At 35.6% G+C, this 25,014-nt stretch overlaps 2 protein-coding genes and 1 long non-coding RNA gene across 5 annotated transcripts; 1 reads left to right on the top strand and 2 right to left on the bottom strand.

Moving 5' to 3' along the window:
* Window positions 1-11,978: 11,978 nt before the first annotated feature.
* LOC137737081 (transcription factor MYB124-like) lies at window positions 11,979-16,942 on the top strand. 3 transcript variants are annotated; one of them, XR_011068814.1, is made up of 13 exons: window positions 11,982-12,637; window positions 12,778-12,824; window positions 12,951-13,007; window positions 13,149-13,221; window positions 13,583-13,638; window positions 13,727-13,906; window positions 13,992-14,161; window positions 14,389-14,537; window positions 14,804-14,946; window positions 15,024-15,244; window positions 15,369-15,514; window positions 15,961-16,197; window positions 16,301-16,942. XR_011068814.1 is itself a non-coding variant. In XM_068476444.1 (12 exons), the coding sequence occupies exons 1-12, from the start codon at window positions 12,581-12,583 to the stop codon at window positions 16,069-16,071; spliced, it is 1,401 nt and encodes a 466-aa protein (XP_068332545.1). In that variant the 5' UTR covers window positions 11,979-12,580; the 3' UTR covers window positions 16,072-16,942. The 3 variants fall into 3 exon arrangements, 2 of the variants coding, with proteins under 2 accessions (XP_068332545.1, XP_068332544.1); XM_068476444.1 differs by having other exon boundaries at window positions 11,979-12,637; window positions 15,033-15,244; window positions 15,961-16,942; XM_068476443.1 differs by having other exon boundaries at window positions 15,961-16,942.
* On the bottom strand, window positions 14,114-17,394 carry LOC137737083 (uncharacterized). The gene is made up of 3 exons (XR_011068815.1): window positions 17,089-17,394; window positions 16,844-16,981; window positions 14,114-14,218 (listed from the first exon to the last, which is right to left on the bottom strand). It is a non-coding gene; the product is annotated as an uncharacterized lncRNA (long non-coding RNA).
* Window positions 17,395-21,585: 4,191 nt separating this feature from the next.
* LOC137737712 (UDP-galactose/UDP-glucose transporter 3) lies at window positions 21,586-24,225 on the bottom strand. Its single transcript, XM_068477258.1, has 7 exons — window positions 23,952-24,225; window positions 23,694-23,791; window positions 23,455-23,585; window positions 23,032-23,062; window positions 22,764-22,867; window positions 22,486-22,607; window positions 21,586-22,194 (listed from the first exon to the last, which is right to left on the bottom strand). The coding sequence occupies exons 1-7, from the start codon at window positions 24,053-24,055 to the stop codon at window positions 21,786-21,788; spliced, it is 999 nt and encodes a 332-aa protein (XP_068333359.1). The 5' UTR covers window positions 24,056-24,225; the 3' UTR covers window positions 21,586-21,785.
* Window positions 24,226-25,014: the final 789 nt, after the last annotated feature.

Raw genomic sequence — 25,014 nt, 5'->3', positions numbered from 1 at the left:
TTACATATTCATGGTATGTGACAAATGTTCGATCTACGATTGATGGGGGCTAGTGATTTAACACCTGTTATTCTTTGAGACCTGCAAACAGAAAAATCAAGAAAAATTAAAAAAAAAAAATCCAAATTGTTAGGTAGCTTGGAGCATCCAGGCCAGTTATGGGCCTTTGAATCGTGGCAAGGCCCGGTATGTCGGACTTTAATTTTTGTCCTGGCCCACCCAAATACAGGCGTGGAGGTGCTACTGTGGTTTTTATATACACAGCCTGAGCCATTGGCCATTAATTGTCTGCAAATGAAAACGCAGAAGCAGAAAAATGGCCCCAATATCATTTATCTTCGGCTAATTTCAAACTGTTGATGGGTCACCATTTATAGTCATTAGGTTTCACGTCCTATCACTTCAATATTTATTTTTTCTCGTTTTAACTTCTTTTATATATAAAAAATAAAGCTTCTTTACTCTCAACTCTCAGATATATATTATATAAACTATAACATATATATCCAATATTGATCACAAGAATGAATTCTATATGAAACACGTTCATCGCCTTTCCCACCTGGTTCATGAAAGTTGCTCTTCTTTTATCACAGGATCAAGTAGTAGACGTGCTATTCAGATTTTGAGCCGTTGAGATAAGTTAAATCATAGCAGTTAATTAAGTACAGCTGATTACAGCATGATTAACTTGTGATTTTCACTTCTGGTAAACATGCACTTGGTTCAAAGTTGGCTTTGAGTTGGCTGCTTGTTGACACGCATGGCCTACGCATTGCTGGTAAGTGGAGACCGAATAGTCTGTTCATAAACACGGACTGGATGTCAATATCTCATAGTTCACATGCATTTTATAGCCTTTGGCTGTGGGGGGACGTTTGCTTTTGTTTGCCTCATATTTTCTGTGCTATATATGTTTTCGTTTTTCTTACTTGTTTTCTTCTTTCTATAGACCCCAAAAATGTATGAAGAGCATGTGACACTTTGTTCACTAATGTTACGTCTTAGTTCTTTAATATGTTAATTTTGTTGTCTACTCATATTATAACATGTGAATTAGTAACATCTAGTGGCTATGCAACGGTGAAACTCTAAAATTTGTACTAAATTTGATCCCCTGACTGGCTCAATAGATGCTTAATTGGTTTTGATTTCAAAGACAATGAGAACCAAAAGTCCATCTCTGCAATCTTCATAGTAATTGGGTGAAGAAAAGAGACATCAAACATGAGCTTGCAACTTGATTTTGTGACTCGGTTAGTGCCCCATGGGGGCCCAACGGGAACTTTGTAAGGAATCATTGATTTACACAGACATAATCTTCAGTTAAAAATACTTTTAAAATCCTCAATCAAATAAACCAACTGGCCTGTCAATTACATATGTGTATGTGGGAGCAGCTATGAAATTTCACAGGCTCTGACAAAAACTCATAAAAAGTTGACACGGTGAAAAGTGAGCAATCATCCAACACAACCAGCAGCCGTACTTAGAGTTTAGTCCTACAATCCCCTTCCTTGTTTGAACTTGCCTGTCAGCAGTGACCACCAGCATCTTTACCTCAACTTTTAATATTCCCTCATCCACCAGGAATAATAGTGACACGAATCGAGTGGGGTTGAGGAAGTACGATCTTTGGAGACCTTCTCTGAAGTTTCTCTAATATGTTCAAGGATTAATCCTCAGTAGCTAGCCCTAATTAAACCTTATGTTTTGGACGAGATCGCCACCCATATGCATGCCAGCATCAATTAGACTAGCATCCATGCATGTATCGTATTTAAAACATACGTAACCAAGGTGCACCAGCATATGGACATGCCATGCCGACTAAGCCAGAAATATACGAATCACATGACAAGCAATATATATGTAAGCATTTTTGTCATTAAGTAAAACAATTCTTTTGAAAAAGTGTTGTTAATGTAGCTTTAAAAAATATACTGTAAGTGAGAACATGACAAAGGATTTTCAATTTGAAATATTGTGACAGTGGATTGGAGGTGTGCATCACTCTTCACTCAATGTCGTTGGTCTACCAATTGAGGTCCTAATCCATGGCTACCAAACACATTATGGTCCCTAGTAATAATAATCGACCCTTCCTGATCTAATCTTTCAAGAAAAATAATCGATAGTACTCCTAGTAGGGTTTTGTAGGACGGCTGACACATTTTGTAAGTTCGATTTATTTAAGTTTGTATATACTTGAAATACTTCTACGTTATGTTATTAGTTTATTTAAATTATAACATGTATATTTAAATTTTTATTAATATATTCTAGAGACATATTAATAATATTATTCATACATATTATAACACGTTAATGAGATATAAAATACAAAAGGAAAATAGAATAGTATTATAACAATATTTTTCATCCATATTATAACACCATGTCATATCCCTACGTGCTCGGGCAGAGAAAAAGAAAAGGAGAAAAATGGACCGACCTCGAGTCACAAAGGGGAACTGATCATGAAGCTAGGGTTACTACTGCTCCATTGGAAACCTTTTGACCATATAGAGATTGCAGTTTCTTCTTTTTTTCCTGCCATTTTTCTTGATTTGGTTTCCTCAGAAAAGCAAACACATGTATTAGTGTGGGTTTGGGGGGAATGATCAGAAAGAATGAAAGAGTAGTGGAAGGTGATGTCAAGTCACGAGGCAGAAGGAGGTCCTCCCAGTTAGGTGAGCAAAACTCCTCTCTGAAAAAAACACTATCTTTATTGAAAGAAGCTAAAGAGAGATAGACCCCCATTCTTAATTATATATGACCAGAGGGTGCTTAATACTTAGGTCCCCTTTAGCCCTTTGCAGGTTTTTCTTATATGACCACACTTGTTTCTGAATGTTTTGTGATGATCAGGATCAACTTCCTAATTAAATTCATTTTGTCAGCAACAAAACATGGATAAGTTCTTTCAAATCAGTAAGGCTTTTATACGGAACGAAACAAGCAAAGGAAATTTAAACAATAATCCTAAAACATAGAAATGCGGAGTATTGGGGATATATGAGAGAAACCTCAAAGTTTAATATTAAATGATAATCATAATAACAGTTAAAACTGTTTATTTAGCTACCTCAAACCCTAGAATCGCTTGAAACCTAATCATGTTTTGGGAGCCAGATTCTCTGCCCTCCCACTTCCCGTGCCCTCCTGTGTGCTCCTGTTTTGTATGGTCACGGTTAAGCCACGTCAACATTTTATATTATTTTTTTTATAGAGATAATAAGAAAAAAATGAATAGTAATATAAAATATTGACGTGGCTTAAACGTGATCACACAAACAGAAGGGCATGGGAAGTGGGAGGGCAAAGAATCTGCCTCCTCCCATGTTTTGACCTAATAAACGGAAGATGTTAGCCCAAAATGCATGCCCATGTATTACAACAAAGCTGCGAGTTTGACTGTGTCATTTGTTCCACATAAATAATCCCACCAAAAAAAATGAACGTATTATCAATTTAGTGGCATCTAAGAGGAAAACTTAGGCTCCTTAAGTTTGAGGAGAGGAAGATTTCGTCCTCAATGCTTCGTTAGCGATTTATGGAATCTTGTTTTTATGTTTTATATTATACATGACTCTGTAAAAACTATCTCAGCAAAAAAAATTAATTTAAAATAATGTCATATAGTCAATTAATTGTAACAAATAGACAAACGGTTTGTAATATTTTACCGTATCCGATCATTTGCTTTTATACAGTTTTATGACTAAACACTCTCATTTTTAATTATTTTTTACATATAAATAATTTTTACAGAATGGTTTACAATATGAATAATTTCGATTATAAGAACGAAATTTCATAAACCGGTAACAAGACATCTTGAGGAGGAACTTCTCCTAAGGGAAGTTAATTCCGACATCTAATCATTAGACAAAATTCATAAAAAATAGTTGTTCAATAAAAATAGGTTTTTAAACTCAATGCCACATTGCCACATCAAGAGAAAGTGCACGCACGAACACAAGTAGTATTATTTTAATTAAACTACTCATTAGTTTATCAATCTGGTATTTCCAAGTTCCAAGCCACACTTAGCCACACAGCTCAAGTGTATACACCATAAAATTGTGGCGGGAAATTCAAGTAGTGGAGCTGTGGGTTTGACTAGAGCAAGCAAATCCCTTTTTGATTAATAGGATTTTCTATCTTAGAGTACAATATCTTCCTAATCACAGGGGGCCTGCAATTCAAAACCAACTCGTCTCGGTCTTTGTTTAGCACCTAATTTCCCAAATATCTTAAATTAGATTCTGAGGTCGATCATCTATATAGCTAGGTAGGTCCTCAAGCATCTCCAATTCTCCATCATGAATCAAACTATGTTAAAAAAGTGGATTCAGGCTTAAGAAAAGCTCACTGCTTCATTTCATTAATCAGAATAAAGGTAACACTACAACTTAGTGAATTAAGCAATGGAACTTGTTTAGTATATATGATATATCTAGTGTTGGACTGCATCGGTCAACTACGATTATCATAAAATGGTCAAAGCATTAAGTTTGAACTACAAATTCATTAGTTTCTATTAGTTTAATTAAAGATAATAAGAAGTATTCAAAGGAACGCTAGCTATACCAATATGTAGAAATTTATAAAACGAGTAAAACTTAGGTATGGGATAGGAATCTTGTAATCTGCAAGGGGACAAGACCCAAACTATGGGAATATAAGGAAGAGCATAGGATTCCCAAAACCCTTTCTCTTTACAAGAAAGCCTACAGTTTGTGTTGAAGATACGCAGAGAAAGTGAGGGAAGATAAAATCCAGAGGCTCTCTTGAAAAGGTGGCTCCAATATCCAAAATGGGTTCCCACAGCCCACAAGCATGTAGGAATCCCAAGCAATAAGAACCCCAACATACACATAAAGCTAAAAAGATAAATTTTTTGTATAAGCTCCATACTTTTCCTTCCACACGCGGGGCCTTTGCCCCTAAGTTTTTTCCTTTTATTTTTACATGGGATCGGTCACCAGTCAAGGAATATTTTGCCACCCATGAAATAAAATCATCCTTTAATTGTCATTTCAAAACAAACCCTAGAACAGGGTTGTAAAGCTATATATGCTTAGTAGAATCCAGGCCTCATCTATGTATGGTGGTATGCACGCTATAGCTAGCTTAGGGTTTATGGTATCGTAACAGTCAAAGTTCTTTAAATCTCATGATCAATAAGGTGTGAATGTGTGTCTAACCCTATATAAAAGTGTCTGTGTGTGTATATATATTGTATGCTGTATATTTTTGATTTATTGTGGACTTGTTTGTAAAATTGGCAACATAGGATTCAAGAGCTCTCTTGATATCTGCATTCAAAGTTCTATATTGAATCCGCGGCTCCTACTCATTACAAACTGGAGAAAGCAACACAACGCTACTGCAAATATTGACTCGATCAATTAGGAACGGGGAATTTGCCAAGAAGTAAAGATTAATTATAAATGACAAATTGTAAAAAGTTAGTTTGTACTCTTTCTTGGTGCTTTTATTGATTAAGTATTCAACATGAGACTTTATTTGTAGGGTAAATCACCCTCTCTTTTTCAGCCTTCTTTTTCGACCTTCATGTCATCTTTTCGCTAAGTCTAGCTTGATTTAATGAAAAAGATAAATTAAGGGAGCGCTAAGCAAATCCCAGATCGGGCCCTCTAACACAAACAACAAGACGAATGATCATGCATGTACTTGGCAAACAAATAAAACACTGTGCGTTTTATTGAAGAGGGATGCAGTTTTGGCCAGTAAAGTTGTTTTAGACTAATTACTTTCCGAAAGTCATGTAGACGAAGTGACAAAGGGATACATAATGTTTGAATACACACGTCTTTACTCATGATGAGGGGCCTAAAACATGTTTTAAGTATAATTAATCTCTTAAAATTATATATGTACGCTATTTATATATCCAACTTAACTAATGTTTGTAAATTCTAAATTCTAGTATTTATATTAATTATTATTCTAAATTATAAGTTATGAAGAATAATGTGTTCTAGACAAACTTCATTTTTAGTGTTTTAAAACTTTTTCAAATTGTTTTTTCTCTTTCCTTTTCTTTTCCTTTCCCTTTGTTTTATATTCTTTGAAAATGGAGAGTAAAAGGATTGGTTATATATGGACCCTTTTGGTGGGAAGTATGTAGAAAATTGTTAAATTAAAATGGAACCTTTTCACCCGTAAAGGGTAGAAGAAGAACTAGGGGATGTACTTGAGCATAATTAGGAGAAAACGTGTTCGAACAAAACCCATAAAGCAAAGTTAGTGAATGTTTTTACCCCCTTTTTGGTGTTGGAAAGTTCATATATGCTACTAAACTAAAGCAAGGAATCTGTTTATGCGTTTCATTTTTTTTCGTACATGCACGGTTATGTGAAAACTCAAATTATAAACAAATAAGGAACGTAAATAAAGAAGGATGAGATTGCTAAAGATAAAATGAATGCATTTTTTTTGTTTGCGTTGATTATTTATTTATTTATTTATTCAATTCAAATAGCATAAATAATCAAGAGTCCGTAGGAAGAAAAGAAATGTAAAGTGTTCTTTTCCTAAGATAATTTAATAATGTAAATACATATATATGCAATTTTAATAGAATTAAAATCATCATTCATTAATTAGCAAAAATGAATTGAAATGATGAAAAGCATAACAAGTTAAAGCTAGAATAGCTCTCCTCTTTGATAGCACTGTAAGATACGGCCAAAGCAAAAGTAAGTTATGATAAGCTTATTGAATATTTAATAGCGATGATTCACCATTGCCCTTTTGTTGAGAATGGGAGCCTCAAAATTGGCCCGTGTTTTTTATTTTCTATTTTTTGGCTTTAAGGGGGAAATTTTTTTGGAGTGGTGTTATTTACACATCATTTTTATCTTTCATATACTCTTCTCAATTTCTTACCTTCATTGAATAAATTGAAAAAAAAAATAATGAATAAAAATTAATAAGAATATATGAGAAAAAAAATATTGTGTGAATAACGCAACTAAAAAATTAAAGCAAGGCAAGGAGAGCGGAGGGACACTTGGCGCGTGGTAATTGATTGAGTGGCCGCTCAGGTTGGGATGATGGCTGAGCAAAATATATCAAGGGGTAAGCCCTGCTGCCCCCACCCCCATCTAATCAACCATCAATCTCTTTGGGAACTTGGGCCTCTCTCTTGCCTACCTAGTTAAGCTCCACTGCAGACAACATTATACCTTGCAAGATTTTGGTTTTGGATTATATTTAAGGTTTAAGTGCCTCAGTGAAATGAGTATAATTGCATGGTTTAGAGTTTAGTCATTACATAATTAACGTTTTGGCCACCCAACCTCATGGCTTGCTCATCCTGATCATTTCCTTCGATTTCATATGTTATGTCGTCATATAATCACATTATTATTATTATTAGATACATTTTTATTTTGTTATTTGGTTCATATTGATAGTCTGGTAACATATTACTAGCATGCTAAATTATTTAGGAAAAAGAACACTATTCATAATATATATATGCATGTGCGTGTGTGTGTGTGTGTATGTATATGTGAGTGCATTGCTTAATGATGAATAAGGCATGAGAAATGTTTAACTTAAAGTTCGAAAACAAAGGAGAGATATGTTTTTCAAAAGAATGTTACTGCAATTATGACTTTTGATCCTCAATATCCATATCTATCAACAAAACTATTTTATATGTTAGATTATAAATGTGGGGAAAGGGAAATGCTTAAACATTGTCCAATTCATTTTAATTTCTTCCAAAGTCTTCTAGGTTAGCCGTAAGGTATTAAATTGAGAGGGACAAGACCGCCTATTGTCTTGCGTAACGTTGAAGTCGTAGCCAATTATACACAAACACATACCATCTCTAAATAGTATGGTTCTGTCAAATAAGTTATGCAGTTCAGCTAGTATATGATGTGCCAAAGCATGCCCTACTGGTTTTAGATTTACAAAGTTTAGAAACTAAAAGTATAATATTAATATAGGTAATTGACCAAAAACATAAGAAGTCATGCATGCTATACTTTTTTCTTACATGCATCCGATGCATATGGGACCAAATGGACCTAAATTCTGATAAAACCGCGTGAAATTTGTCAAAGGTGACGATTATATATACCAGCATAAGAAGGGCATTTACAAATGTCCAGTGGCGTAGCTAAGCCATATAGCTAAGCGTCAAAAGATAAAAAAGTCGAGGGAGGCAGGACAAGAAAAAAAATGAAAGGTTTCACTTTCAAGGTTCAATCAAAGCTGAAAAATGACAAAATTAACGCACAATGGGTGGAAGATGATCGAAGAGGGAGGGAACTTTGCTTTTTGAATATTAGGGTTTCATGCATGGTCCTGGGAGTATTGTACGTTAGATATATGTACGTATTCGTTCTGAAGTCTTTAAAGCTTTTAAAAGTTTTAAGGGGAGAATTCATATATATAATTATATATCTATATATTCATGTTGAAATACTGAAAATTAGTTTTTACATAGGGTTCCACAAAGTCGGTCTTTTTTTTTTTCTTTTCCTGGGTCTTTGCCCTTCAATTTTATGGCTGGCTGTGGGACAAATATCATCGACCCTCTTCCTGGCTAGCTACATACTCCCACTATTTCCCTTTTACATGAACATGTTTAGATTTCCTTTCCAATAAGTTTAGGTTTATTCTGCACTCGTTCTTAATTCCAGTACTTAATTCTCTTTTATTTGTTCGATCTAATAACTTATAAAAATATAATTAATGTAAGTGCAATAAGCGAGCAAAATGATGCGCAAAAATCATTTTTTGTGTTTATACTATATATCACCATAAGTTATATATGTGTATGTATGTATATAAATATATGCGTCCCATTCTTTTCTCTGACTCTGATTGCATCATTATTCTCAAATAGTATGCAGAATGAGTAAGCATAATTCTTCCTTGAATCAATAGCTTGTTTTGGCGGGAGACTTCTCTGTCAAGAAAGAGACCATTGAGATGCCAATTTCTGGTATTTTTGCCGTTTGTAGGGCTCCACTAATTGAAGATTTCAAAAGTTCGACAGGATTACGCATTTATCTTTTTACTGGGCCACGTGGTGGATCGCGGACTTGCCCACCTGGCAAAGGTTAACGTGCAAATAGAGAATTCAGGTTGGTTGAAGGTATAAGTGAAAGTTTTGTCTGTATAATAAATGAAGAATTGTTTTCCTATTCTTAGACAAAGGAATGGATGGATGTTTATACTTTACAAGAACACAACGTCCGATCAGAATATTATCTGAACAATATTAATGTATGGTTTACAATAGTATTATAACATACTTATGTTGTAAGCTGCTTAAATGGATAGTTTAATAGCATGACGTATCATAGTACATATACTATATATTAGAAGTTCAAACCCTATGTAGTGCTAGTGCAATGCGAAGAAAATTGAAGTTTTATTATAAAACTAATTGACAATATAATAGTCCAACTATTTATATGCACATGAAAGGTCTCGTTTCTTATCAATGTGAAACTTATTTTCAACACAATGATCCTATCATTTTGATACTAATTAGAATAAGATTATGTCAAAGTAATGGAATTATGGAAGCATAATATGAAAATGCGGAACTTTTACTTTATTGTGTTATATATTTTGGATATAATATGTCCGCCAGCAACCAGTCCGCTACTTAGTTTTGAGGCCCGCATGGATTTTCAGTCTAAAATAACAAATCGGATTTAATATAAACATAGTTAGGTTTCTGTCACTTCGCGGAGAGAAATGTGGGGTTATATCTTTTTCTAATTTCTCTCCTTTTTTTCTCATCAATTTTGAATTACTATCGACAATTTAGTGTCTGTCCAAATACATGGAGTACGGATAATTAACAGCAACTTGCCGCCTTTGGCTTTGATGAAGACCCGTTCCTGGCTTTTCTTTTTGACTTTATATATATATATATATATTGCAGGAGAGGGTGAACAATTTCTAATTAATTTGCATATACAATTTACGGTCCAAACTAGCTAGTTCTTAGGGCTAGGTGTATTAACTCTATTTAACTGTTTGGATATTGCATTGCGATAATTGATAACACAAGAAATACTAAGAAGATTATCTAAAAAATTAGACTTTTCATGAATTTTTTGCCACATCATGTTTTTGGCATAATGTTTTATGATGTTGACACGAAAATTGACGTTAAATTGTGAAGTAGCACAGAGTCCATGAAAAGTCCTACTTTGAAAGACCCTAGATCTCAAAGCCTCTCAGCCGTCGGTCCCTTGCTTCGGTTTGGGGCTGGCGGCAGCCTGCTAAACACCCTAATAGTCCTTCCTCCAGTCTCTCATTTCCCCTCCATTGCTCAGTCCCATCGCGTTGCCTATCACAATCCTTCCACCACCCCCCTCCCGTGTCACTCTGCTTCCCTCCCCAGTTTTTGGACCTTTGCATATCATATACAAAAGCGTATTATATCGTAACAAAAAAGTTAAATTGATAGTTTTTGTCTCATCAAAACCCTATCAATTTTAACTTATAAATACTGAAATCAATAGTAATTATGTAAGAAAAACCTATCATAAGAACAAATAAGGGAAAATCTAGTAATACGATTAGACACCATTAATATGTGATTGAAAAAAACTCCTTTAGCATGAATCATGCGTGTATGGATCTAAACAATTGGTATGGTCAATGATACCTAAAATATTTCAATTTTAAATTTTCAAATGCTCGTGGGGAATAGGAAGTTTGGAACCAATGGAAACAGAAGGTTGTGGACACGCGCCTCGCATAAGCGTGGGGATGAAGAAAGGCCAACTGAAATCACAGTAAAATTGAAGTCGGCGTAGAAGAAATAGCAAGATTAATGTGAGTGAGAGTGAATAAGTGAGTGGCTGAATGGGAAGGTTAGGTCACGAAGATGGTCACGTCCCCTTTAAACAAAAAAACGTATTCAAAAATTTGAAACCAACAAATCAAAATGCTCTCATATACATACATATATATATATATATATATATGAATATGATGGTGTTCATCATGCATGTGCCACTCGCAATCATATCAATTTTTATTCACTTTAATTAAAAAAAACTGTATAAAATATACATGAAATTCTTTCAAAGTTGGCCTCTTAATTATTAAGTTTATTCCAGTTTGGTCCCCAAATAATAAATTCCTTTGTCATCATAAGCCTAAACGTATGCAAGTGTACAAAGTAAGGACACGTGGTGACTTCTACTTAAAATACCAACATAAGTCTAAGGATATTATACACATTTTGAGTGTTTTGAAAGGAAGTCAAATCGCACAAATTAAAACCCTTCCAACCTATTTCTTCCATTTCTCAATGTTGTTTCTGCCTTGTCCCTACTAACTAAATTCATTAAAACTAAAATATTAAAAACGCATGCATTGGAAAGAAGGTGAAGCCTGTGTAAAATTCATAAAATAACAACACACTACATAAGGCTACCATTGCTTATGTATCCAAAACCGGGTCTACAATGTTGAATGGTGTTGGATTGTAAAAAGTGAAGACAATAAGCTCGCCTATGAACCCCTAATGTGAATCAGGAGCTTAGAAGTGAGTGACTTGGTTGAAATGGAAGTCAAAATTTACATCACATGCCGCTGTCTTTTAACTTTTCTAATTGAAGTCACTGTATGTCGTCATTAAACACACTTACAAAAGTTTGAAGACTAACTTGGGGCAAAAATAATGATCAAAGTGAAAAAATTCAAAAGTTTAGGGGTCAAATTTGTATGCAACTCATATATATTATTACAAAATATATAATGATATGAATAATAAATATTTAAAAAATAATAATATATATATATGTGTATGTATGTATGTATGTATGTATAGTGTGGTGCGTGGCCCTGTGGGGTTTTAGTCTACTCCAGCATCATCCATCCATTAATATTATCTCATGGAATTCAGCGTTATTTTTCAAACTTCCCCTCATACCCGCGCACTACAAACTAAAGCAACCAAACAATCCGTTGGTGTTTATTTATTTTTTATTCATTAAAATATACGATTTTTCCAGACTTGCTTGTAAGTTGCAAATTTATTGGTTGCAAAGACACAGGGAAACTTTCAAAAAAGCTCTCCCCTCTCCCCCTCTTCTCTCCACCCTCTCACTGTTCTGTCCAGTCCAGTCCACTCCCACCCCAAAACTCTCACGAACCCTGATCGTATTTTTCATCCCAAAATCTCTGTAAGCTGTTGAAAATCGATACAAATACAAATACCCAGATCCAATCTAATCTGTTTTTACAAGTACATGCACTGTTTGAGCATGTACTTGCGATATAAACTCCAAACTCCAAAGGGTGCGGCTGAAAAGGTAGAATCCGAGGCAATTAAAATCCAATCCAGGAAGGAGATAGGATAGCTTTTGAGGTGTGGCTGTTTTATTATATAGCTGGAAAAACACTCTGGCTTTTGTAGTATTATGCAACTTGGTTTTGATAAAGGGATCATCTGGGAGCGTCAGAGAGAGACAGAGAGAGACAGAGAGAGAGTGAAAGTGAGGAGTGAGAAATTGTGAGATAGCTAGAGAGAGAGGTGAAATTAAAAACCCAAATGCCGCAGGAGGAGTCAAAGAAGAAGGAGCGCCACATCGTTACTTGGTCTCAAGAGGTGTTCTTTTCATCTCTCTCTCTCTCTCTCTCTCTCTATTTGATTGGACTGTTTTGAGTTCTGGGTTTTGATCAAGACACCCAATTATGTTTATTTGGTTTTTCTCTGACATGGGTTTTGGTTGTTTTTATGAGTTGCAGGAAGATGATATACTGAGGAATCAAATTAGCATCCATGGAACAGAAAAGTAAGTTTCTTGGTTTTTAAACCTGGGTTGGTTTTACATTTTACTTTACATTTATTCAATAAAATTACCATTTTCTTGGTAGAAAATGAATTAAGGGCTTTGTTTTGTGATCAATTTGTGTTGCAGTTGGGCTATCATTGCATCTAAATTCAAGGATAAAACAACCAGACAGTGCAGGAGAAGGTAATTTCAAACCCAATGATATTGATATTTGAATTTAAGTTCTGTTGAGAAATCCTCTGTTTTTTATCCTACTCAATTATTGAGGTCTAATTGTTTTGACTGCTAATTTGTTTTGTCTGAAATTTGACAATAATGTTGCAGATGGTACACATACTTGAATTCCGACTTCAAGAAAGGAGGGTGGTCACCAGAGGAAGACATGCTCTTGTGCGAGGTAATTGATTACAGTAGTTTAGAATATCGCCTTATTCCAGCCTCCTTACGCCCAAGTTTTAATTCCCATCGCCGTAGATTAGACAAGTTTGAATATTGGCTTGTCAAAAAAGGGATGAAATTCTTCTGCTTTCTGCATCCTTAATTGGTTTAAGCCGAAAAATAAATCATCATAACTTGATTTTAGAGAAGCTTTAATCATTTTCTTTAATATGACCAAGTAGGCCAGACCAAGTGATTGGATTGTGCGACTTCCTAAAGTTGAACAGAAAACCTGACCACTGTTTATTCAACATTAAACATTATTACCCTCATCATTGGATGTGGTATCAACCTAATTTTCTAGGTGATCTGATCTGCAGGCTCAAAAGATATTCGGAAACAGATGGACAGAAATAGCGAAGGTGGTTTCGGGAAGGTATATTAACTTTCTTTTCTCTCCTCCTGTTATAAGATAGCTTCGTCTAATGACGCGCTTAAGATCATAAGTTGTGCTACTGATGCAGAACTGACAATGCCGTGAAAAACCGGTTTTCCACCTTGTGCAAGAAGAGAGCAAAATATGAAGCCTTAGCTAAAGAGAATGCCGCTTCATATATCAATCAGAATGACAAAAGGGTAATAATCCGAAATGGATTCAATACAGATGGAACAGCAGAAACTACAGCACCTTCTAAGAAGATGAGGTATAGTAAAGTTTATATCTTTATGTACAAAATGTTGATTAGATTACTACTCAAAATCGTAGAACTCATTCTTTGTGCGACACAGGAGAAGCCACATTCCTAGTCTCTCCGAGGGGGACAGACTACTCGAGCAGTGTGGAAAGATGAGTCAGCAGCTAAGAGCTCCATTTGCAGTGTTGATTCAGAATGTCCACAATGTAGAGAATCTGCCAGACCAGAATAATGTGAATAGCACCAAGGAAGTCCACGTGAATGGTAAATCACCTCAAATTAAAACTTGTTCGGCAACTCATCAGATTTCTGTTACAATGCCTGATAAGCACATTGCAGGAAATGTGTGAGAACATAAGCATATTCCTTCTATTTGGACAGCAGAAAGTTGGCCTATTTATCATTTGCAAAATTAATGATGCATTGATTTATATGTTTTCAACTACAAAACTTAAGAAGAATCTAATGTCACTCTTACTTTCATTTATCAGCGGTACAAAAGAGCAAGTTTCAAGGATCATTTCTCAAGAAGGATGACCCGAAGATAATTGCTTTGATGCAACAAGCAGAATTGCTCAGCTCGCTGGCATTAAAAGTTAATGCAGAGAACACAGACCAGAGTCTTGAAAATGCTTGGAAGGTGAGAAAAGATTATCTATTTGCTGTGGTCCTGTGGACTGAGCTATCAACATTTAATTACTTGGTTTTTGAAAACGGTCTATCAAGTAAAATCGTAGGAACATATAAATACAATTATACATATAACTCGAATATATTGTGAATGTAATGGTCAGATGCCTTTAGTACTTGATTCCTCCATATCTGATTCATAGAATAAAACAGATTTATGTCCGGTGCCAAATTGCATCTGCAAATCCTCTAACAAACATCAAATGTGATATTCAGGTGCTGCAAGATTTCTTGAATCAAAGCAAAGATGGTGACATCCTCAGTTATGGAATTAATGATTTTGATTTTCAACTCGAAGATCTTAAATATCTGTTACAGGACTTAATGAGCACCACTGAAGGAAGCCGACCATCTTGGCAGTAAGAAAAGTAACTTAGACTACTATTCTAATATGAGCATGCTTAAACCCCTGCACAACATCTAATTGATGACACAGACATTGCAGGCAGCCTGATTTATACGATGAGTCTCCAGGAAGTTCCGAATACAGTACAGGGTCAACTCTTCTGTCCCAAACAGAATACTATCAAGTGGAACAAAATAAAGTTGAAATAGGTTCACTGAACCAGGAGATTCGACCAGGGTCACAGTCAATTCCTATTGAAGGGAAAAATGGTGTTGGTGATTGTGAGAAAGGGAATTTTTCCAAAAAGCAAGGTAATGGATTAACATATAACATCTTACATATGTTGGCTGATGATAACTTCTGTTTTTGAATTACACATCAAATTTGCTATTCAATCAAATTTCCTGATAACTTATCTAATCTTTCTTTTCGCAGAGATATTTCCGTCGTGTGATGAAGCAACAAAAGACTACGCAGTTGTTTCTGCATTGTCAAGTACAGAGTTCAATTCTCCTATTAAAGTTACCCCATTGTTCAGATCCTTGGCAGCAGGAATTCCTAGCCCAAAATTTTCTGAAAGTGTAAGTTGTCTCAGAAGTTCAACTTTATCAAACAAAAAGATATTAGTCTTAATGGTTGCAGAAGAAGTGGTATTAACAATGATGCTTAATGTTGTTTCAATTCACCCCGCTGGAATCTAAGTGAAGCTATGCAATGCCTAACCAAAGTCCAGGTGGTGCTAAAAAAAAGACAAGAGTGTTCCCATCCTAAAGAAAAAAAATTTAGGAGCTACAACACTGTGCTTTCATTTACAATATGCACCACAAACTATTGATATCCAAGTACATTACCATGCTCTTAACTTCTTCTACCCGCAAACTTGAATTTGGAAACCTCTGTAGCTTCTCGTTTGCCTCATAGAATCTAGGTGACGGTTAGTGTATGTATAACAAGTTCTTAACTTCTAGTACGAATGCATGATATTATATTGGTTCAAGACTGACCACTTATGTGTTGGATTTTTCAGGAAAGGAATTTCTTGCTCAAAACGCTTGGAGAGGACTCCCCCTGCCCCAACCCAAGCACCAATCCTTCACAACCGCCACCCTGCAAACGATCCCTCCTCCAAAGTCTATAACCAACCTTTTTGATCCACCACCTCATCTCTAGTAATTTTACATGGCCTACTGAGTTCTTGTCCGTTTTGAATTCCTCTTTTCTGAGAATTGCAGCCATTCCAGCCTAAAATTTTACAAATGGGCAGGTAAGGATCTGCTTCCCAAAACCCAGATCTAGAATGCAATGGTGCATTTTAGCATTTGCAAATGTATCTAACACAGTTTTCTGCATTCTTTTGTCCTAAGCAGAGTTACCTCCTTCAGAGTTCCCAATCGGTATTCACTTTTCGTGTGTTTGGCGTGTCATTCTTTAGTTAGTCTCTTGTCATCCGATATGTTTTCCGAGTGTTCCATTTTTTGGCCTTGATTTTTACAGTTGTACAGAACTTGCTGTATCCCTAGTTCCAGAGTGTGAGACTAATGTAAGCATACATAGGCAGCTCGCCGATATTTTCCGCTAGAGTATATGATCAAAACAAAACAGAGAGAAAGAGAAGAAAAAGAAAGATACAAAAGGAGAGAGGATTAACCAGTTCCAATGGATTCCTGTTTATCGTTTTTCCGGTGTGGAAAACGGGTATAGAATAAATTTATATTTTTTTTCTTCTTTGGTTTGATTTCCCCCATGATTTCTGATGTAACTAAACTTTATGCAATTTGAGTGAAAATAGTTTTGGTTTTGGCGTGCACTACTCTCTTTTGTTATATCCTTCCTTCCTAGAATTAAGACATGAAGTGATGAACACATCTCCAGGTAAGACACTCGTAGCTCAGTTGGTCAAGAGTATTTACCTTTGCATCTGAGGTTACTTCGTTTAAATCTCCCCTCCCCCACTATCGCTTGTGTCAAAGACGAACACATCTTTAGGAAGTGTAGAGTAATGTCCGTACATTCAGCATCAGGGAAGTAAGACACCGACTCGCACACAGCTGCAGGAATGCATGAACTGCATTCAAATTAAGGAACAAGAAATCCGAAAAGAAAACGGCGTAAAAGTTGACGAAATTTGAGCTAGAAAGCCACTGGTTTTGCTTACCAGAGAGTTATGGATGGCGTGAAGGAAACTCCCAGTCTTCAGTGCTTCTGTGTTGAGAGCAAGTTGTTGAAGTGGGGAGGAAGGGTTGTGAGAGAATTGTGTTATTTGGTGGTGGTGGTGTTGGTGGAAGACCAGTATGATTAGGAAGAAAGCAAAAGCAAAGAGGTAAAAGAGGGAGGGAAATCCCTACAAAATAAAGTGCACATATAATTATTTGCTCTCTGTAAACTTTCTCGAGTGAAGGTATAGTAGCACAGATTGACAATTTTGACCTCTCAACTCCAACTTAAAATTGTTTGATCTCAAGGATAAACTAGTAACAAAATTATATGTTTGTTCTAGTAATGCTTTGCAATTTGCTTTCGAGAAAAAAAAAATGAAAAAACCGAAAGGTCGTACAAGAAGCAAATTGAACATGGTAAGAGAAAGAGGGGAAAAAAGAAGGAAAAATGAAAGATCTTACAAGAAGCGAATTGAACATGAAAGGAGAAAGGGACTGCTTGATGTTCAACTAACGTTTTCATTAAGTAGATGACGCTTTATTATAGCAGTGAAAAGTAATTATATTTTTGTATTTTGATATATGTTTGATTCTCAAAGGTTCTCATCCTTAACAACTAACAGTTTAACTTCTTTTTTTTTTTTTTTTTTTTCTTTGGCCGTATAGTCCGACTCACTCCAGCATTGCTATCATGGGAAGTGACTTTGAGGAGAATTTATTGATAAACAAGCAAAATACAATATGTCAAGGGGGACATGAGGCCAAACTCGGACCATTAAAGAATTTATAACAACAATTCAAAACCTCATTCAGCAAAACCTATAACAAGGAAGCTTATAAAGATTTGTGAGAATAAGTAGTTGCAGCACAAGGAGGGCATGAATCCCACCAATGGACAATAGGGTGATCAACACCATAATTGGCCAACCAATCAACAACTTGATTACCTTCTCTAAAAATATGAGAAATCTGAACCTGCATGGAGGATAGTAAAACTCGACAATTATGCCAATAGAACAAAAGCCTCCAAGGGATAGATGTCAAAGAAGGTGAAGATGAACAACCAGTGAGGAGTTACATTTAATCCATAATGATTGCCAACCTATATCCCAAGCTAAAGATACAACATGAATAATAGCGCGTAGTTCGACATCCAAAGAGCCTATTGAACCGGCAAAACAACCAAGAGAATGACCGGTAAAATCTCGAAAGATACCACCACATGCAACCACACAAGGGGAACCTCTTGCATCACCATCATTATTTACTTTGATCCAAGACTGAGAAGGCGGGCGCCCCAACACCTCAATAATTTTTGGAGCCTTAGCAGGACGTCCATGAACACCAATAGACTGAAGAATGCAAAGCTCTTCCACATAATTCTTCATACAACCAAAATCGAGAGAATCAATTTCAAGGAGTTGAAATTTAATAGACCTTACAACATAATTAATGGAAACAACCTCCTCATGAAAACAAATAGCGTTGCGAGCATGCCAAATAGAATAAAAACCAACTCCAATCATACCCCACCAAAGTAGCTACACTTGGGTACCAAAACCTTGTTGTAAAGGATAATGGAAAAAGCTAAAAATATCTTGAAATAAATATTGAACTCTGAATAATTCTAAAATAGTAGACCAAAAATTTGACATGCAAAAAAGCACTCAAAGAAAATATGTGAAGCAGTTTCCATACCTTCACAACAAATAGAGCACATAGATGCTATAGCAAAACCTCTTTGTTGCAAGAGATCATCAGTTAACATCTTACCATGTAAATACTTCCACAATATAACCAAATTACAAGGGCGAAAACAAGATTGGCAAACCCATCGATCCCATTGAACCAGTGGTTGCTTATTTATTATGCTTAAAATCATAAGCCAAAGATAAAGAAAGGTCACCATTTGAAGCAAACATCCAAACTATTTTGTCATCAATCCCATACTCTGAAGGAAGCCCAATAGAAGAAATATCATCCGAAATGGGATGCTAGCCATGAATGTAAAGTAGGTGGGGGAGTCCAACAACCATCCACAATAAAATCAGAAACTTTAGCTCAAACAACCTTGAAATCTGGTGGAATACCATCTTGCATGCCAAAAATTAATATTTTCACCAGTACCTATCACCCATTTTGAGCCATGGTTGGCAATGGCATCACTGGGCATCCAACAATGGGTCGCCAAAAGTAATCTCCTTCGCTGACCAACCAACCAGTCAGCTTCTCCTAGCGGTTTAGGCTCCGTGAACACAAAAAAATAAAAAATTAAAAGCGGATGTTTTCTTCGGGCCGTACCGAAAGAACCCTAAGAAATAAAGAGCAATTCTTAATTAGATGGTTACTTTTTCGGAAGATTAAGACAGATTATATATTTTAAGACCTCTTCCTTTCTTATTTACCCGAAGGTATGTCGAACAGAAACAAAGGTATTTTAGCAGTAAGTGCTAGTCGTCCAACAAAAAGTCCATTTCGACCGAGCAAAATCGTCAGCTTTAAGCAACAAAGCATAATTATCAAGGGATTTATCCATAATTTCACTAAAAATAAAAAGAAACACAATAAATGTGAATATTCAATAAATCTATGTGACTTGACTACGCAGAGAAAATAAAATAATAAATAAATAAGAGCTCATTAATAATTTTCCGTAATTTCTCAAAAGCGAATTTCAACTAAATTATAGGGACCAAATTAAAGTGAGCTTGACCAAAAGTGAATGGCATCGTTTTATTTTTTATTTTTTTATTTTTTGCATCTATATTTATCTGATAAAAGACAATTTAAGCCCATTTTAAGTTGCCCTAACTTCTAGAAACAAATAGTTGTGGGCTCACTTGAAGCCCATTTTAGCACCATATTTCTCGTTATTTCTCCCACTTTGGGCTATAATGGGTCGTGGTGTTGGGTTTTGAATTATGAAACCAGACGTAACCCTAGTCCGTCTAAAACGGGCCGAGTTCACAGGTCCAGTTTTCCTTTTAAAAAAAAATAATAATAATAATAATTATCGTCGCCCCCGACCTCTGTGCTCGAACCCCTTTCTTGGTGGTTTGCGTAATTTCGATCGTTATTTTGATCGTAGAATCGATGGCAGCCATCCCCGACGGTAATGGCATCAGAATCCGGTTGATTATCGTTGGAGTTCAAAACCCTAACGTTATAATAACCAATCGCCAGTTGACATTATGAAAGATGAGATAAAAAGGATTGCAAAACTTTAGTTTAATCTCTCAACTTTTACTCCTCGAAAGCTATTCCCTCTTTATATAAACCATTTTAATATTGAGAAAATTGAAGAAATGGTCATTTAATTTTAACTCAATTGTAGCAATGATCCTTTAACTAAAATTACATGATCATTGGTTCCTTAATTCATCAAAATGTACAATTGTGGTCCTTTTAATCAACTCCATCAGAATTCCGTCAAAATGAGTCATGTTAGAAGGACTATTGCTACAATTAGGTTAAAGTTGAGAGACAATTGCTCCAATTAGGTTAAAATTGAGGGACCACTGCTTTAATTTGGTTAAAGTTAAGGAACCATTACTACAATTTATTGTATTTGGTTTTCCATATATTTTCTTTTGATTCAACCTCACACAAATGACATGTCACTTGTATGGACAGAAGTTCTAACAAAGTTGACGAAAATGACCATAGCTACACGTTTTGATGAGTTAAGGGACCCATGGTTACATATTTTTAGTTGAGAGACCATTACTCCAATTAAATTAAAGTTGAGGGACCATTGCTACAATTTCTTTTTTAATATTTTAGTAAAATATTACTTGTTATTTCTAATTTGCATATGAATTCCTCATTTTTTGTAATTAAACTTGGTAAAGAGAGAAACAATATTTGTTTATTGACTTTGTATCCAAACTTTTTTAAAGCAAATAATGATCTCAAAAACAATTTCGAAGATAAATGGATAAATGCTTATAGGAAAGGCTAGTTGGGTATTGTGACGTTTAAAAAAAAAAAATATATATATATATATATATATAGACACACACATATATATTTGTTTGTGAGAATAAATAAATGTAAAATAAAGTTGTTGAGTGTTTGTTAAACTTTTTTTGTAAAAATGCTTTTAACAAAAATAAAAAACAGTGTCATAGTGCTTGGTAAATTTTTATATAAAACTGTTGTGAATATGTTAAAAACTAAAAAGAATATGATAATGAATGTGATATTATAATTACCAAAGATAATAAGTAAGGGCAAAAATTGGAATTTCATTAAATGAGCATTGTTCACTATGCTTTGAATTTTTATTTTTTTTAGAAGCATAGTAACTTGCTTCTACTTTTTTTTAATTTTTTTTAATGCTTTTCTACCATTCTTGACACTAGGTTTTTTCTTTTTTTTTGAAAAAAAAAAACACTTTTCTGTCTTTATCTCTCTAGTGTTGATGTGACTTAATTGTGACCATTCAAATAAGAAGAAAGGCGAGAAAAATTTAGAGAAGAGAGAATCTTCATCCATTTTTGTCTGACTCACATACTTCAATTAATTTCTCAAAAGAGCAAATTTGGTAGAAGGTCTATTCAATTACATTACAAAGAACCTTGAGTATTTAACTATATAAGGTTCAAATATATGACCAACGAGGGAAAACAAAAGAGATGGAAAATTTTGGAAAGAAAAAAGAAGGGCTTTTGAATATCTAAATTCAAAATTGTTGTTACATTGGCTTTCTCTTCTTCGGCGCTCTCTGGGATTTCCTCCACTTGTGGTAGATGTGATATGACAACCCAGAAAACACCATGAAAACAGACCCCCACTGCTTTGTTGACAGGGGATTGCCACTCAGCACCGAAGACACCACGATGCTTACAAACTTGCGGGTAGTGGTAATGGTGGTGTTAGCTAAGGAACCAAAACGACTTATGGTTAGGAAAATGAAGTTCTGCCCAACTGCACCGCAGAGACAATAGAGAAGAATGTCCCAAGCTGCTTCCGGATGCAGCTTGCAGAACTGAACCGCCTCAAATCCGCTGCCATGCGGCCAGCCAAACATGTAAATCATGTTGTATATGGTACCCCATAAATTCATGCCCAACATTATTTCCCAGGCGCTTGTTTTTGGATACCTAAGCAAAGACAAAAGCAACAACATTTGAGACTCAATTCTTTGTATCGGTCACGTATAGATGGCTCTAACAATTTCATGCATTTATTCCCATAAAGAATATATAGAGGATTGGAATGTAAATTGCCTCGAGCATTCTTAAAAGCTAGGTTTTTCGTCAACGACAAATGATTTGGGGCCTGGGGTTGCAAATTTTGATAACTGGATTAAATAACGTCAAGAACAAGTGAATAACAGAAAAGCAACCAGTAGTTAAATGGTAGGAGAAAGATGATGCTGTTCTGAAGTATACCTTGCAGTTATTGAATCCTGGGTGGCATTTGTGAATCCATCAAAAGCGAGGTTGAGAAAACATAGTCCATATCCAAGGGGAGCATTCGGGTGTGCCAACTTGCTAATAGTCTTTGAGCTAGTCTAAAATGGACCAAATGAGAAAAACGTAAGAATAAAAACAAAAATTGCACATATTTATTGGGGCCAATTTATTGAAGGAAAATTGAAATAGAAAATGTAAAAATTATTTTGTTCTTGTTCCATTCTCAAGAAACACGAACACACACCAACCCTCACCTTCAAGAGTGCAAATATGGATACCCCTCCGGCAACAAGGAGAGTACAAACATATTCAGGAAAGCTGTATCTTTTGCCGTAGACTAGAGTACCCATCAGCATCACTGCATACAAATAACAATCATTTATTACCTTATTTATTTACAAAATGAAATGGTTAATCTAATTAATGTAATCAATATAATAGTCACAATCTTAATTGAACTTAATGAGTAGAATGCGTGCTTTAATAAGATATGGAAAAATAACAAACTTGAAGATATCTGACCTGGTATCATTTTTGAGGACTTTGCCAAGACCTGCAAGTAAAAAGAACAGCTTTAACATCCAAAACTACGGATCCATTTATTTAGCATTACTTAAAAACCACAAGAACGAAACTTTTCACAGTTCTTGTCATCCCTTCAACAACCAATTCAACACCCTTATCAACTCAGCTCAACTGACCACTTATCCAAAAGATGGGATCGGTCCTAAACCATTTTTCTGCCAATGATTTTTATCCAGAGGAAATGAACAACCCCATAACATGTATGACAATCGCTTGCTTCTGCACTAATTAGATCCTAAGAAACTCAAATCTAGTAAACTAGACTTAGGACACAAAACCATCAATTTTTCCTATGACCATTACTATATATTCTCTAATGCTGCTCATTTGGTAGATCAAACCCAAAATTGGAAAGCAAACCTGAGCAGGATAACTGATATACTTCAACGCTTCGATCCCCATAGCGGGTCCAATCGTATTAGTAATCCCGGCACTCCAGTACGTCCACATAGGTGCGCCTCCAGCATTACTGCTAGACCAAAGCTTTAACACTACTCAAAGAAAACCACATGACAATATTATCGCCCAATTCATTTTTTCAGCTCAAATCAATCCACACTATTAGAAATTCAAGATTTTTCAGAAAGATTGAAACTTACTTATATATGACCAGATTAGACAAACCACATTCTGAGCTAGGTTCAGGAACGCAAGGTGTTCGAACCTATCCCCATCTGGCCCGAATCGCTTCGTGGACCTAAAAACAAAGATCAAGGCATCACCAATTTGATTAACTTCAACAATCAGCTCTCCGAATTTCGGAAACAATTTCAGGAGCTGAAAATCCCCAAAAATAAAAAATTTTGCGTGATCTGGGAAATCCCCAAATGCAGAGAGAAAGAAAAACGAAGTCTTACAGAGTTTCCTGAAGCACGCCTTGGTAGATATAAGCAGCCCAAATTCCAAAGACGCAGAAGCCGAACACCAACACGCGCCGGAGCCCCGACCCATGCGCTTCCATTTCAGCCGCCGGTACAAATGTGGCCGGAAATACCCCTTCGGAATCTGAATCCGGCCTCTCTCTTTCTCTCACTCGTCTCTTATTTTTTTCCCCCTTTTTTCAAATCAAGCAAGATAATTAGGGTTTCAGATGAGCAGTTTCAAGAGGAAGCTAGAAGCAGATTAGCAGAATAATTTTGCGTAAATAACTGCCACGATTCAGACGAAGAGACCGTTAATACAGGCGGGAGCGCCAAGGCTACGTGGGTTTGTCTACGTGGAGGCTTTTGATTGGAGTAGGTGACAGTGTGACACTGCGTCGCGCTTCTCATTGGCTGCGCAAACGCGGACCCCTGGCACTTGGCACGGTATTGCATCATTCTGCTTTGCTGCCAGTTAGCCATCTCCCACCGAAAGGTTCAGAGGGCTAAATGACCGAAAATAGTCCGAAAATTATGTTCAACCGAGGACTAGGCCAGAAGATTCTGGAATCTGAGAAGATCCCACGGAATCGGAGAGGGCTAGAGGGCTAGCATTTTTTTTTGCTTATGTTAGATTTTTATAATCGACATGAATTATTTGAATATTTTTTTTAACAATTTTTTTATTATTTTTTATTTACAAAAAATAATAAACAACATTTAACAACATAAAACTTAAACAACATTTAGTTGTAGTTTTTAAATAATAAATTACCTTTGGCCCTTTGGCCCTTTAGCCCTTGGTTGGAGACGGTTTTTAAATAATAAATTACGTTTGGCCCTTTGGCCCTTTAGCCCTTGGTTGGAGACGGTTTTTTGTGACAAGGTTAAAACGAACCCTCTGGCCCTTAGTTGGAGACGTAGGCAAATATAGTCCTATATTGTTCATTAAAATATTAATATCTTAGAGAATCTTGGAAGACCAGAGAGCTAAAACAAGTCTTCTGCCCAGCCCTCGGTTAGAAATGGCGTTTAACTCCTCAAAATACTAATATAGCAA

Source organism: Pyrus communis, chromosome 6 (genome assembly GCF_963583255.1).
Source record: "Pyrus communis chromosome 6, drPyrComm1.1, whole genome shotgun sequence".
Lineage (NCBI taxonomy): Eukaryota > Viridiplantae > Streptophyta > Magnoliopsida > Rosales > Rosaceae > Pyrus > Pyrus communis.
This window is presented reverse-complemented; position numbering and strand designations above follow the sequence as displayed.

Bases quoted from the DNA above. Each gene is read 5' to 3' on its own strand.
- LOC137737712 (XM_068477258.1), bottom strand. From the start codon at position 24,055: ATGGAAGCGCATGGGTCGGGGCTCCGGCGCGTGTTGGTGTTCGGCTTC. The intron at 23,586-23,693 runs GTAAGTTTCAAT...TTCTTTGAGTAG, and splicing joins TCTAATCTGGTCATATATAA to TGTTAAAGCTTTGGTCTAGC. The intron at 22,608-22,763 runs GTGAGGGTTGGT...GGTCCATTTTAG, and splicing joins CCATATTTGCACTCTTGAAG to ACTAGCTCAAAGACTATTAG.
- LOC137737081 (XM_068476443.1), top strand. From the start codon at position 12,581: ATGCCGCAGGAGGAGTCAAAGAAGAAGGAGCGCCACATCGTTACTTGG. The intron at 12,638-12,777 runs GTGTTCTTTTCA...TATGAGTTGCAG, and splicing joins TCGTTACTTGGTCTCAAGAG to GAAGATGATATACTGAGGAA. The intron at 13,008-13,148 runs GTAATTTCAAAC...ATAATGTTGCAG, and splicing joins ACCAGACAGTGCAGGAGAAG to ATGGTACACATACTTGAATT.